The following is a 15,691-nucleotide window of genomic DNA, read 5'->3' on the forward strand; positions in this document are numbered from 1 at the left end:
TAATGGAGATAACAGCTTGCAGATATTTGCATAACGATGTAGTGTGGGCCTCTAGGTTCAATTTTCCCCTGTGGGTGCCAGGCACCCCAGTCCGACCCTCGCCGAACATCCCTCTGTGGTAGATAAAGAGAAAAAGGGAGCACCACTAACGGGCGTAAAAGTAGCTGGAGTCTTATATAAATATAGGGGTGCTGCACAATGCACAGAGTAAAGCAATGCATGAAAAAAGGAAAGAACCATGCATATTAGGCGCATACCCAAAATATTGAGGAAAAATATATATATGCAAAGTTTATTATTAGACATACCCACAATAAAAACAATTAAAAGACAAACCACATCACTTGTAGTCCCATAACACTATAGCGTACACAATATCATGTTCAAATGACAGAAATATACCTGAACAGCACCCTATATACATTCAATAGTTGCACATGAAATAAACAAAACCCTGTTCTGGGCGTCCCCAGAAAACCAGATAATGGAAAAACTCCCCTTCTGAGAGGCCACTATAAGCCTATTTAATGCTGTGGGAAACTAACATAGATATCAAATTGTAGTAAGAAGAAAAAAAAATGTGCAGGAGTCTCCTGTGTTTTACAGTCGATGCTCCACCATAACGGAGATAAAGGCTTGGAGATATTTGCATATCGCTGTAGTGTGGGCCCCTAGATTGAATTTTCCCCTGTGGGTGCCAGGCAACCCAGTCCGACCCTCGCCGTACATCTCTTTGTGAGTTATCCAGAGGTACTCTGACTGCCATAAGGTACCGGGATGAGATTCTCAGACCCATTGTGAGATAATATGCAGGTGCAGTGGGCTCTGGGTTACTTCGGTGCATGACAATGCTAGGCCTCATGTGGCTGAAGTGTGTCAGCAGTTCCCAGTGATGAAGGCATTGATACTATGGGCTGGCCTGCCCATTTTCCAGACCTGAAACCAATCGAGCACATCTGGGAAATCATGTCTTGTTCCATCCACCATCAGTCAGCACTAGTGATGAGTGAATGTACTCGTTGCTCGGGTTTTACTGAGCACGCTCGGGTGGTCTCCGGGTATTTATGACTGCTCGGAGATTAAGTTTTCATTGCCTCAGCAGCATGATTTACAGCTATTAGCCAGCTTGATTACATGTGGGGATTACCTAGCAACCAGGCAACCCCCACATGTACTCAGCCTGGCTAATAGCTGTAAATCATTCTGCTGCTGTGATGAAAACTAAATCTCTGAGCACTAACAAATATGAGTCGGAGGTCACCCGAGCGTGCTCGGGAAAATCCGAGTAACGAGTATATTCGCTCAACACTAGTCAGCACAAACAGTCCATGAATGGGTTGACTAATGCTTTAATCCAGGGCTGGGAGGAGATCCCTCAGGAGAGCAGTCGCCTCATCAGTAGCATGCCCAGGCATTGTAGGTAGATCATATAGGCACGTGGAGGACACACACACTACTAAGCATTATTTCCTTGTTTTGAGGCATCTCCACTAAAGTTGGATCAGCCTGGAATTTGATTTTCCACTTTGATTTTGAATATCATTCCAAATCCAGACTTCCATGGGAAATTAAGTTTGATTTACATTGATAATTTTTATGTTTTATCGTTCTCAACGCATTCCACTATGTAATGAATAACGATTTGCAACTCGAATATTTCATTCAGTGATATCTAGATGTGGTATTTTAGTGTTTCCTTTATGTATATATATATATATATACACTCACCGGCCACTTTATTAGGTACATGCAGCGCCCCAGAGTCCTGGTCGTTGCAGTACTGTGGCTCCGCCACTATGGGGAGCCATGGTGCGTCCGATGGCACTGAAGGAGTTCATCTGATCAGGTATCACAGACACCAATACATTTCACAGCCGGGCCTCCGGAGGGAGCTAAGGGTTCTATTCATTAGGCCACTCCCCACCATAGTGGGTAAACTGGGGGTCAGGCAGGAAGTTAGATCAGAAAGCTGACTGGATTGGACGAAGCAACACCTAGTGGCAGAGGGTGTTGTGGAGGAAGAGACAGTAGGGTCTCTGTCAGGGGTGGGATCCTGACAGAGGCTTGGCATTGAAAAGAACGTAACGGGTCCGCGCCAGCTCCGGGAAGCGGCGGGACCCAAGAAAGGACTAGAAGCGAGATAGATTGTGCTGAGTGAGAAACGAGATCAAGCAATAGGAGAATTCCAGTAGGGGTCGTGCTGTAAGACCGGAGCAACACCCTACTGAGGCGCACTACCGGTGGCCGGAACGCCGAGGGAGTATTATAACATTCAGCTTCAAGCAATACTCTAAACAGCGGCAGGACAGTCAGTTTAAGGCGGGCTGTCTAACACATATCACCTATGTAGTCTTGGGAGGCAATTGCGGGAGAGGGGCGTCTCTAGGGTCCCGGAAGAACTCCAGGCCTATCCGACAAACGGGTGCTGTTCTAACTGTAACATCAGGAAGGGACGGAAGATTAGAAGAACATCATTTAATCGAGTTGTGAGGGAACTTAAGAAACAGACACAACGGTTGTGGGGTACTTTCCGTAAGCACAGCAGGGAAGGACTACAACACATAGCGCTAAGAAGGAAGGCACCGATTTCCACCTGTGAAGTGAACTCTGGAGGTGCCATTGGACCGGCCGGACTTGCGCTGCCTGGTGAACCGTATTCTGGACTGAGGACTCAGAGATCTCCAGTAAAGAGGTAAAGAGACTGCAACCTGGTGTCCTCGTTATTTACCGCGACCTGCACCCCACAACCGCACCGTTACAACACCACTTACTGCACCGGACGTCCCCCACTGACAGACAGGGCCACGGACCGGGTCTAGCCACCGTGACAACCCCAGAGCAGAGACCCAGAGGCCCGGCTCCGGGTACCCCTCGGCCCTGCGGCGGTGTGGGGGCGCTCCATACACCATGCTAGTAACGGGTTGGACCCCCTTTTGCCTTCAGAACTGCCTCAATTCTTCGTGGCATAGATTCAACAAGGTGCTGGAAGCATTCCTCAGAGATTTTGGTCCATATTGACATGATGGCATCACACAGTTGCCGCAGATTTGTCGGCTGCACATCCCAAAGATGCTCCATACAAGGCAGGATGGATCCATGCTTTCATGCTGTTTACGCCAAATTCTGACCCTACCATCCGAATGTCGCAGCAGAAATCGAGACTCATCAGACCAAGCAACGTTTTTCCAATCTTCTACTGTCCAATTTCGATGAGCTTGTACAAATTGTAGCCTCAGTTTCCTGTTCTTAGCTGAAAGGAGTGGTACCCGGTGTGGTCTTCTGCTGCTGTAGCCCATCTGCCTCAAAGTTCGACGCACTGTGCATTCAGAGATGCTCTTAGGCCTACCTTGGTTGTAACGGGTGACGATTTGAGTCACTGTTGCCTTTCTATCAGCTCAAACCAGTCTGCCCATTCTCCTCTGACCTCTGGCATCAACAAGGCATTTCCGCCCACAGAACTGCCGCTCACTGGATTTTTTTTCTTTTTCGGACCATTCTCTGTAAACCCTAGAGATGGTTGTGCGTGAAAATCCCAGTAGATCAGCAGTTTCTGAAATACTCAGACCAGCCCTTCTGGCACCAACAACCATGCCACGTTCAAAGGCACTCAAATCACCTTTCTTCCCCATACTGATGCTCGGTTTGAACTGCAGGAGATTGTCTTGACCATGTCTACATGCCTAAATGCACTGAGTTGCCGCCATGTGATTGGCTGATTAGAAATTAAGTGTTAACAAGAAGTTGGACAGGTGTACCTAATAAAGTGGCCGGTGAGTGTATATATATATATATATATATATATATATATATATATATATATATATATATATATATATATATATATATATATATATACAGCAGACAAATACTACGTGGCCTGTGCAATATACTATGTGGCTGCTATATACATACATACATACATATTGTAGAATACCCGCTGCGTTAATACGGGCCTCGCAGTATATAACAGTGGCCACGCAGTATATAACACAGCCCACGTACTATATAACACAGCCCACGCAGTATGTAACACAGGCGACATAGTATATAACACTGGCCACGTAATATATAGCACAGCCCATGCAGTATATAGCAGCCACGCAGTATATAGCACAGCCCCCCGCAGTATATAACACAGCCCACGCACAGCCCACGCAGTACATAGCAGCCATGCAGTATATAGCACAGCCCCCGCAGTATATAACACTGACCACGTAATATATAGCACAGCCCATGCAGTACATAGCAGCCACGCAGTATATAGCACAGCCCCCACAGTATATAACACTGGCCACATAATATATAACACAGCCCACGCACAGCCCATGCAGTACATAGCAGCCACGCAGTATACAGCACAACCCCCACAGTATATAACACTGGCCACATAATATATAACACAGCCCACGCACAGCCCATGCAGTACATAGCAGCCACGCAGTATACAGCACAACCCCTGCAGTATATAACACTGGCCACGTAATATATAGCACAGCCCACGCACAGCCCACGCAGTACATAGCAGCCATGCATAATACAGCACAGCCCCCACAGTATATAACACTGGCAACATAATATATAACACAGCCCATGCACAGCCCACGCAGTACATAGCACCCACGCAGTATATAGCACAGGCCCCGCAGTATATAACACTGGCCACGTAATATATAACACAGCCCACGCACAGCCCATGCAGTACATAGCAGACATGCAGTACATAGCACAGCCCCCAAATTATATAACACTGGCCGCATAATATATAACACAGCCCACGCAGTATATAGCAGCCACGCAGTATATAACATAGCCACATTAGTATATAGCACAGAGATGTAGTAGTATATAACAGAGCCCACGCAGTATGTAACACAGCCCATGTAGTATATAGCAATGTGGGCACTATATGCGTGGTTTGACTTAAAATAAAAAATAAACATATACTCACCTTCCAAGGCCCCTTGAAGTCCTGGTGCCTCTGTGCAGTGCACACGGCAGCTTCCGGTCCTAGGGTTGGTATGAGCGCAGGACCTTTGATGATGTCGCGGTCACATGACCGTGACGTCATGGAAGGTCCTTCTCGCATAGCATCCTTGGCACCGGAACCTGCGAGGACAGCGGGCGACGTCAGAGGGTGAGAATAACCTTTTTTTTTATTATTCTTATTTGTAACATTAGATCTTTTTACTATTGATGCTGCATACGCAGCATCAATAGTAAAATGTTGGTCACACAGGGTTAATAGCAGCGATAACGGAGTGCGTTACACCGCGCTCCGGTAATGTTGGCATTAATCCAATATGTGAAAAAAGTTAGTAGTTCCAGCTCCTTTTAAAATTTCCAATTCTTTATTTTCCATTAAAAATGCAAAGTCCTTGTGCAAAGTGGATGTAGTTACAGTGGATATAAAAAAACAAGCAACGCGTTTCGATCTAATATGATCTTTTTCACAGCTTGAACTCACCCTCATCTGTGAGTCTTTATATATGGCATTACTTCTGTTCTTACATAGTTAATTAGTCCACCTGGTGATCAACACCAAAACCGCCCCCATTTGATTTCATTGGGCATTTGTCAGACATTTATACTGCACAATATTAAAAAATATATATATGAACAACACAGTACAAAAACATAGCAATAAAAATTTACAAATAGTAATACAACAGCTCATTTTTCCTATTCAGGCCTTTTGGATGTCTCGTATGCAAGTTGTAAATCCATTAGGCTACTTTAGTCAGAAGACGTCTTTTTGTGTCTCCTCCGCGCAATGGTTTTTTTAACCTGTTCTATGCCTTGAACCTTCATTGCAGACAAATTTCCTGCATGAAATTTAATAAAATGTTTGGCTACCATTGAAATATTTCTATTACTATTACTACCTTTCAAGGTATCTCTTATATGTTCAGATATGCGCGTTTTCAATTTTCAAGTGGTGCAGCCTATGTAAGTCAAATTGCACAAATCACAATCTATTTTATATACAACATTAGTAGTGCGGCAATTTATAAATTGTCTTATATCATAAACTGTGTCATTTGAGTTATCAGAAAAGGTTTTCCCTATATGTGCATGTTCACACGTGCTGCACGTTGTCCCACACCTATAGAAACCCTTTGTTTCCAGCCATGTAGTAGATTTAGTGTCAGAACGAAACAAACCTGGGGAGACTAAATTCCCCACAGTAGGAGCCCTCCTTGAAACAACATTTATACCTTCCTCTAATATATTCAACAACGTGGTGTCTTCATATAAGATCGGTAAACGTTTATTAATTATTTGTTTTATTTCATTAAACTGCGGGCTGTACTGTAGGCAAATAAATGGTTTCTTATTATGTCTATCTCTTAAATTATGTTTTTTCGGTGCTAACATTACTTCTCTTTCTTTTTCACTGACTATTTTTTCTGCCCTTTTCAGAGTCCATTTAGGGTATTTTCTTGCAGTTTCTTTTTAATCTCGTGTATTCCCCTACAGGTATTGATTTAATTGTATGTTTAGGGTGGCTGCTGGTAGCATGTAGGACCGTGTTCCCACTCATAGGTTTCTTGTGCGTTTTACTAACAATGGCTTGTCCCTGCTTCCCCACCAATTCCAAATCCAAAAAGGAAATCTGTTCACTATCGCACCTATGTGGGAATTGCAAGTTAAATCCATTATCATTCATGTACCCAACAAAGTTTGGTATGGCAGATACATCTCCCCCCCATATGATGAGCAGGTCATCGATGTATCTGCAGCGCCCCAGAGTCCTGGTCATTGCAGTACTGATGCTCCGCCGCTAAGGGGGGCTATGGTACGTCTGATGGCACTGAAGGAGTTCACCTGACCAGGTATCACAGACACCAATACACTTCACAGTCTGGCCTCCAGGGGGAGCTAAGGGTGCTATGTATTAGGCCACTCCTCACAATCTGGTAAAACTGGGGGTTAGATAGGAAGTTAGTCAGAAGCTGACTGGGTTGGAACCAGGCAACATCCTGTGGCAGAGGGTGTTGCAGGGGAAGATTCAGGGAGGTCCCTGTCAGGGGTGGGATCCTGACAGAGGCCTAGCGAACAGAAAGAACGTTACGGGACCGCGCCTGCACTTCATCACGGCGGTACCCCAAGGAAGGACAAGAAGCGAGGTTTATTGTGCTGAGTGAGAAACGAGATCAACGCAACAAGGAGAAACACCAGTAGGAGTCGTGCTGTAAGACGAGGCAACATCCTACTGAGGCGCGTAGCCGGTGGCCGGAACGCCAAGGAAGTATTGAGCTCCAGGCCTTACTTCAAACCTACGGCAGGACAGTCAGTTATAGGCGGGCTGTCTCACCCAAAATCACCTAAGCAGACACAGGGGGCAACATCTGGAGAGGGGCGACTCTAGGGTCCCGGAAGACCTCCTAGCCTACCCGTCATACGGGTGCGTCCTAGCCATATCATCTGGGGGACGAAACAGAACATCATAATCGAGTTGTGAGGGAACTTCAGAAACAGACACAACAGTTGTGAGGACTATCCCGTAAGCACAGCAGGGAAGGACTACAACACACAAGCGCTAGAAGGTAGGCACAGATTTCCACCTGCAAAGGGAGCTCTGGAGGTGCCATCGGACCGGCTGGACTCACGCAGCCCGGTTAACCGTATTCCGGACTGAGGATCCTGAAGCCTTCAGTAAAGAGGTAAAGAGACTGCAACCTGGTGTCCTTGTTATTTACTGCGACCGGCACCACACCACAACAGCATCACTCTCCACCTTCATTGGACGCCCCTCAGCAGGGTCACGGGCCGGGTCTAGCCACCGTGACAACCCCAGAACTGAGACAGAGAGGCCCGGTACCGGGTACCCCTCGGCCCTGCGGCAGTGGGGGCGCTCAATATCTGCCATACCAAACAATTTAGAATTGAGAGTCCTCAGTGGTTGATACCTTTTAATGGCTAACTGAAAAGATGGTAACAAATTGCAAGCTTTCGAGACTACATACGTCTCTTCATCAGGCAAAGACGTATAGTCGTATGTAGTCTCGAAAGCTTGCAATTTGTTACCATCTTTTCAGTTAGCCATTAAAAGGTATCAACCACTGAGGACTCTCAATTCTAAATATTTTTCTATCTACTGGCTAACACAGTACCAAGATATATTTCTTTCCTATACCAAACAATATCACCCGAATGAGGATTATTTTCAGAGTATATAAATTTGCTTTCCCAAACAGCCATGGTGAGATTGGCTAAAGATGGGGAGTATTTCGCTCCCATAGGGACCCCCGTTTTTTGCAAGAATATGTCACCATCAAAAGAGAAGACATTATGAGTCAACAAAAAGAAAACCACTTGATTTATATCATCAGACCCAGATACCTCCTCGGATGTCAATCTTAGTGCATCGGATACATCTTTGAATAATTCAAATAATACTCAGAAGAGAAATTTCAGACATTCAAAAAACGCCAAAGGCGAGAGGGAAGAAAACACAAGAAGTCACACGGGGATGACGACTCGATACAAAAGGAAACTAAAATATTAAATGCGATTAATCTTTCTGCATATGAACTAACAAAGGATCAACTAAAAGTTCACTCATTAGGTTTGAATTTTGTGCCGGATGTTGAATTTAATTTGTTTGATACTATATTGGACATAAATAAATTTATTCCCAATTTTTCCATAAAAAAACATTTTTGGAAAGAGGATTGTAATCAAGAGAATAAAGAAGAAAAATCAACTATAAATTAATATGAAAATATGGATTATAATGAACAATTGGCGCTTATTTGTTTGCAGGAACTGTCTGGTCAAGAATAAAAAGATGTTATCAATCAAGCAGAACAGTTTAGAACTAAAAACCCATATTTCTATCCCATACAAAGTAGAACGAACAGTATGGATACATTTCAAGAAATCATTGAAAATGACTTAAAAGATCTGAAACAAAAACAAAATAAAAATAATTTATCTAAGAAACTGAGAGATGCCTAACAAACTCTAAAAAGGAATGACAAAATAATAATTAAAAAAAGGGACAAAGGAGGATCCATTGTTTTGCTTAATGCTAAGGATTATAGACAGAAGATGTGTGAGTTATTGTCAGACACAGAGACGTATGAAAAAATAACGAGGAGTTCTATTAACCCTGCTATTCTCCTGGTTACCACTATACACTTGTTATCTTCCGGTCATTTTTGACCGGACCTAATAAAGTCTTGATTTTTATCTAATTTAAGTGTTTTAATTGAATAATTTTTGCAGTATTATATTGTATGTGAACCTGGTTGTTTATAAACAAATGAAAAATGGAAAGAAAAACTTACTTTTTATTTTTTTTTGTGTCAAAACATTTAACATGGCTTTATTGGAATATTTATGCAATATTGCAAATTTTCACATAACTATACATAACTATACAGGAAGGTAATCCATCAGCAGTATTGTAATGAGAAAATGTATGAATGTGTAAATCTGCATGGACCAAAAGGACCTAAATAAATTGATAAATAGTAGTAGATGTAATATATAGTCCAAAATGAGATTATAGCTCCTTTTATTTTACTCATAAAATGGCTGGAGATCACTATAAAAGGCTATCGGTCATTTTTGACCGAAGAGTACAAGTGTATAAAAAATTGTGGAGCAAAAAGTAAACATAAAAATATATATATATAAAAATACGCATAGTAACAACCCCTCAAATGAGGAAAAGTCAATCAACCACAAGTTTCAGAACCGCATCTTGAATATTTAAAAAAATATTAAAGTTCAAAATCGGTCGTTTTTGACCGAAGGCAACAGCAGGGTTAAATCTTTTGATAATGACATTGATGTAATCATTCAAGAAGGTCTAAACTTGGGGGTTATAATTAGAAAACAAGCTGATTACCTAAAAACACCATACCCAAAATTGCCCATTATGTATGGGCTTCCGAAAGTGCATAAAGGTAGCGGCATCCCCCCCATGAGACCGATAGTTTCCGGTATGGGATCTATGAATGAGTACTTATGTGAGTGGGTGGATACATTGTTACAGCCATTGGTACGGAGGCTCCCAGGATATATCAAAGACTCAAGGGAAATTTTAAAAACTTTTTCCAAAAAAATATGGCAAGGTCATTATACTTGGCTTTGCTGTGATATCATCTCCTTATATACTTGTATCCCACACTAACTGGCCATGAAGGCGTTGGAATTTCACGTGGAAAAATATAGTAATTATTTGGAAGATTTTAAAAAAATTTTTGTATCAAGTGGTTTTCTTTTTGTTGACTCATAATGTCTTCTCTTTTGATCGTGACATATTCTTGCAAAAAACGGGCGTCCTTATGGGAGCGAAATACTCCCCATCTTTAGCCAATCTCACCTTGGCTTTTTGGGAAAGCAAATTTATATTCTCTGAAAATAATCCTCATTCGGGTGATATTGTTTGGTATGGCAGATACATCGATGACCTGCTCATCATATGGGGGGGGAGATGTATCTGCCATATCGAACTTTGTTGGGTACATGAATGATAATGGATTTAACCTGCAATTCACACATAGGTGCGATAGTGAACAGATTTCCTTTTTGGATTTGGAATTGGTGGGGAAGCAGGGACAAGCCATTGTTAGTAAAACGCACAAGAAACCTATGAGTGGGAACACGGTCCTACATGCTACCAGCAGCCACCCTAAACATACAATTAAATCAATACCTGTAGGGGAATACACGAGATTAAAAAGAAGCTGCAGTAAAATAGAGAACAGAAACAGAGAATTCAGAGAATTAGGAAATAAATTAATAGCAAGAAAATACCCTAAATGGACTCTGAAAAGGGCAGAAAAAATAGTCAGTGAAAAAGAAAGAGAAGCAATGTTAGCACCAAAAACACATATTTTAAGAGATAGACATAATAAGAAACCATTTATTTGCCTACAGTACAGCCCGCAGTTTAATGAAATAAAACAAATAATTAGGGTTGAGCGAAACGGGTCGGCCATTTTCAGAAGTCGCCGACTTTTGGCAAAGTCGGGTTTCATGAAACCCGACCCGACCCCTGTGTGGGGTCGGCCATGAGGTCGGCGATCTTCTGAATCTGGTATCGGAATTCCGATACCGAGTTCCGATATGTTTGCGATATCGGAAATCGGTATCGGAATCCACATTTAAGTGTAAAATAAAGAATTAAAATAAAAAATATTGATATACTCACCTCTCCGGAGGCCCCTGGACATCGCCGCTGGTAACCGGCAGCCTTCTTTGCTTAAAATGAGCGCGTTCAGGGCCTTCCATGATGTCACGGCTTCTGATTGGTCGCGGCTGCCCATGTGACCGCCACGCGACCAATCACAAGCCGTGACGTAATTCGCAGGTCCTAAATTCCTAATTCTAGGAATTTAGGACCTGAGAATTACGTCACAGCTTGTGATTGGTCGAGTGGCGGTCGCATGGGCGGCCGCGACCAATCACAAGCCGTGACATCATCTAAGGCCCTGAACGCGCTCATTCTTAAGAAGGAAGGCTGACGGAAAAAAGCAGGGCGCATCCGAGGGTGAGTATATACCTAATAGGAATATACTCACCCTCGGCTTCTTTCCGGCAGCCTTCCTTCCTAAGAATGAGCGCGTTCAGGGCCTTAGATGACGTCACGGCTTGTGATTGGTCGAGGCCGCCCATGTGACTGCCACGCGACCAATCACAAGCCGTGACGTAATTCTCAGGTCCTAAATTCCTAGAATTAGGAATTTAGGACCTGAGAATTACGTCACGGCTTGTGATTGGTCGCGTGGCAGTCACATGGGCGGCCGCGACCAATCAGAAGCCGTGATGTCATGGAAGGCCCTGAACGCGCTCATTTTAAGCAAAGAAGGCTGCCGGTTACCAGCGGTAAGGTCCAGGCTGCGTCGGAGAGGTGAGTATATCAATATTTTTTATTTTAATTCTTTATTTTACACATTAATATGGATCCCAGGGCCTGAAGGAGAGTTTCCTCTCCTTCAGACCCTGGGAACCATAGTATCCCATTGCACTGCATTGGGTTTCGTGTTTCGGCCGACCCCGACTTTTTTATAGGATCGGCCGATTTCACTCGACCCGACTTTTGAGAAAGTCGGGTTTCGTGAAACCCGACCCGATCCTATAAAAATAAAAGCCGCTCAACCCTACAAATAATTAATAAACGTTTACCGATCTTATATGAAGACACCACGTTGTTGAATATATTAGAAGAAGGCATAAATGTTGTTTCAAGGAGGGCTCCTACTGTGGGGAATTTAGTCTCCCCAGGTTTGTTTCGTTCTGACACTAAATCTACTACATGGCTGGAAACAAAGTGTTTCTATAGGTGTGGCACAACATCGTGCAGCACGTGTGAACATGCACATATAGGTAAAACCTTTTCTGATAACTCAAATGACACAGTTTATGATATAAGACAATTTATAACTTGCCACACTACTAATGTTGTATATAAAATAGATTGTGATTTGTGCAATTTGACTTACATAGGCTGCACCACCAGAAAATTGAAAACGCGCATATCTGAACATATAAGAGATACCTTGAAAGGTAGTAATAGTAATAGTAATATTTCAATGGTAGCCAAACATTTTATTATATTTCATGCAGGAAATTTGTCTGCAATGAAGGTTCAAGGCATAGAACAGGTAAAAAAACCATTGCGCGGAGGAGACACAAAAAGACGTCTTCTGACTAAAGAAGCCTATTGGATTTACAACTTGCATACGAGACATCCAAAAGGCCTGAATAGGAAAAATCAGCTGTTGTATCACTGTTTGTAAATTTTTATTGCTATGTTTTTGTACTGTGTTGTTCATATATATACATTTTTTAATATTGTGCAGTATAAATGTCTGACAAATGCCCAATGAAATCAAATGGGGGCGGTTTTGGTGTTGATCACCAGGTGGACTAATTAACTATGTAAGAACAGAAGTAATGCCATATATAAAGACTCACAGATGAGGGTGAGTTCAAGCTGTGAAAAAGATCACATTAGATCGAAACGCGTTGCTTGTTTTTCTGTATCCACTGTAACTACATCCACTTTGCACAAGGACTTTGCATTTTTAATGGAAAAATAAAGAATTGGAAATTCTAAAAGGAGCTGGAACTACTAATTTTTTTCACATATTGGATTGAAGACACGTTGGGTCAGGACGGGTTCCGTGCACCTGTGAAGCGAATCGGTGAGCTGGCTGAGGCTTCGCCTCATATTTATTTATTTACTTTAACGTTGGCATTAACCTTGTAGGAGTATGGAGCGGGCACTGAGTGCGGGGAGGAAAGAGTGGCCATTTTGCCGCCGGACTATGTCCGTCGCTGATTGATCGTGGCAATGGTCGTGGGTGTTTTACCACGATCAATCAGCGACTTGGATTTCCATGACAAACAGAGGCCGCGACCAATGAATATCCATGACAGACAGAAGGACAGACGGAAGTGACCCTTAGACCATTATATAGTAGAAATATATATATATATATATATATATATATATATATACAGTGGGGCAAAAAAGTATTTAGTCAGTCAGCAATAGTGCAAGTTCCACCACTTAAAAAGATGAGAGGCGTCTGTAATTTACATCATAGGTAGACCTCAACTATGGGAGACAAACTGAGAAAAAAAAATCCAGAAAATCACATTGTCTGTTTTTTTATCATTTTATTTGCATATTATGGTGGAAAATAAGTATTTGGTCTGAAACAAAATTTCATCTCAATACTTTGTAATATATCCTTTGTTGGCAATGACAGAGGTCAAACGTTTTCTGTAAGTCTTCACAAGGTTGCCACACACTGTTGTTGGTATGTTGGCCCATTCCTCCATGCAGATCTCCTCTAGAGCAGTGATGTTTTTGGCTTTTCGCTTGGCAACACAGACTTTCAACTCCCTCCAAAGGTTTTCTATAGGGTTTAGATCTGGAGACTGGCTAGGCCACTCCAGGACCTTGAAATGCTTCTTACGAAGCCACTCCTTCATTGCCCTTGCGGTGTGCTTTGGATCATTGTCATGTTGAAAGACCCAGCCACGTTTCATCTTCAATGCCCTTGCTGATGGAAGGAGGTTTGCACTCAAAATCTCATGATACATGGCCCCATTCATTCTTTCATGTACCCGGATCAGTCGTCCTGGCCCCTTTGCAGAGAAACAGCCCCAAAGAATGATGTTTCCACCACCATGCTTTACAGTAGGTATGGTGTTTGATGGATGCAACCAGTATTCTTTTTCCTCCAAACACGACAAGTTGTGTTTCTACCAAACAGTTCCAGTTTGGTTTCATCAGACCATAGGACATTCTCCCAAAACTCCTCTGGATCATCCAAATGCTCTCTAGCAAACTTCAGATGGGCCCGGACATGTACTGGCTTAAGCAGTGGGACACGTCTGGCACTGCAGGATCTGAGTCCATGGTGGCGTAGTGTGTTACTTATGGTAGGCCTTGTTACATTGGTCCCAGCTCTCTGCAGTTCATTCACTAGGTCCCCCCGCGTGGTTCTGGGATTTTTGCTCACCGTTCTTGTGATCATTCTGACCCCACGGGGTGGGATTTTGCGTGGAGCCCCAGATCGAGGGAGATTATCAGTGGTCTTGAATGTCTTCCATTTTCTAATTATTGCTCCCACTGTTGATTTCTTCACTCCAAGCTGGTTGGCTATTGCAGATTCAGTCTTCCCAGCCTGGTGCAGGGCTACAATTTTGTTTCTGGTGTCCTTTGACAGCTCTTTGGTCTTCACCATAGTGGAGTTTGGAGTCAGACTGTTTGAGGGTGTGCACAGGTGTCTTTTTATACTGATAACAAGTTTAAACAGGTGCCATTACTACAGATAATGAGTGGAGGAAAGAGGAGACTCTTAAAGAAGAAGTTACAGGTCTGTGAGAGCCAGAAATCTTGATTGTTTGTTTCTGACCAAATACTTATTTTCCACCATAATATGCAAATAAAATGATAAAAAAACAGACAATGTGATTTTCTGGATTTTTTTATCTCAGTTTGTCTCCCATAGTTGAGGTCTACCTATGATGTAAATTACAGACGCCTCTCATCTTTTTAAGTGGTGGAACTTGCACTATTGCTGACTGACTAAATACTTTTTTGCCCCACTGTATATATATATATATATATATATATATATATATATATATATATATATATATATATATATATACCGCATATAGATTCTATATGATCTGAACAAATGTGTATTTAGTTAATTGTTATTGTCTTACGATACATTTCCACCATCTTTTGGTCATTCAGGTATTCATAAGGGAATTCGTTCAATCAGGACATGAAAAAGATTATAAGCCGCACTGCAATGAGGATGTAGGGGGCATGGTAAAATATGTTATTGCCTTTGCCTTTCTCTCTCATCCCGGTGCCGTATGTTTTCAATGTATGTGTATAGGTTAACACATGATGGTATTGCTACACAGTTTAGTGTATTACCACCCCTTATATAGTGGTACTGCTACACGAACAGGTGCATTACGATGTCTTGTTCATGATATAGATAGAATGATATATTGCCTTTCTTTTCCTTTAATCTGCTAAATGTACTGTATATCTTGTAAAGTGCTGCGGAATATGTTGGCGCTATATAAATAAAAATTATTATTATTATATATTGCTATTTGGTGTGCCTGTTATATAGGGACAACGTAGTACTGAAGTTTGTCCACTAGATGAAAATACCTTAGAGGAGTGTACATA

At 42.4% G+C, this 15,691-nt stretch overlaps 1 protein-coding gene across 1 annotated transcript in view; it reads right to left on the minus strand.

Annotated features, from left to right (window-relative positions):
- The window catches only part of LOC143783244 (uncharacterized), a 79,357-nt gene extending 68,897 nt beyond the window's left edge, over positions 1 to 10,460 (minus strand). Inside the window, exon 1 of the mRNA XM_077271661.1 lies at positions 10,337 to 10,460. Coding sequence (XP_077127776.1) covers positions 10,337 to 10,460 — 124 coding nt within the window. The remainder of the gene's footprint in view (positions 1 to 10,336) is intronic.
- Between the last annotated feature and the right edge of the window lie 5,231 nt (positions 10,461 to 15,691).

The sequence above is a fragment of the Ranitomeya variabilis genome, chromosome 6 (assembly GCF_051348905.1).
Source record: "Ranitomeya variabilis isolate aRanVar5 chromosome 6, aRanVar5.hap1, whole genome shotgun sequence".
In the NCBI taxonomy this organism is placed as follows: domain Eukaryota; kingdom Metazoa; phylum Chordata; class Amphibia; order Anura; family Dendrobatidae; genus Ranitomeya; species Ranitomeya variabilis.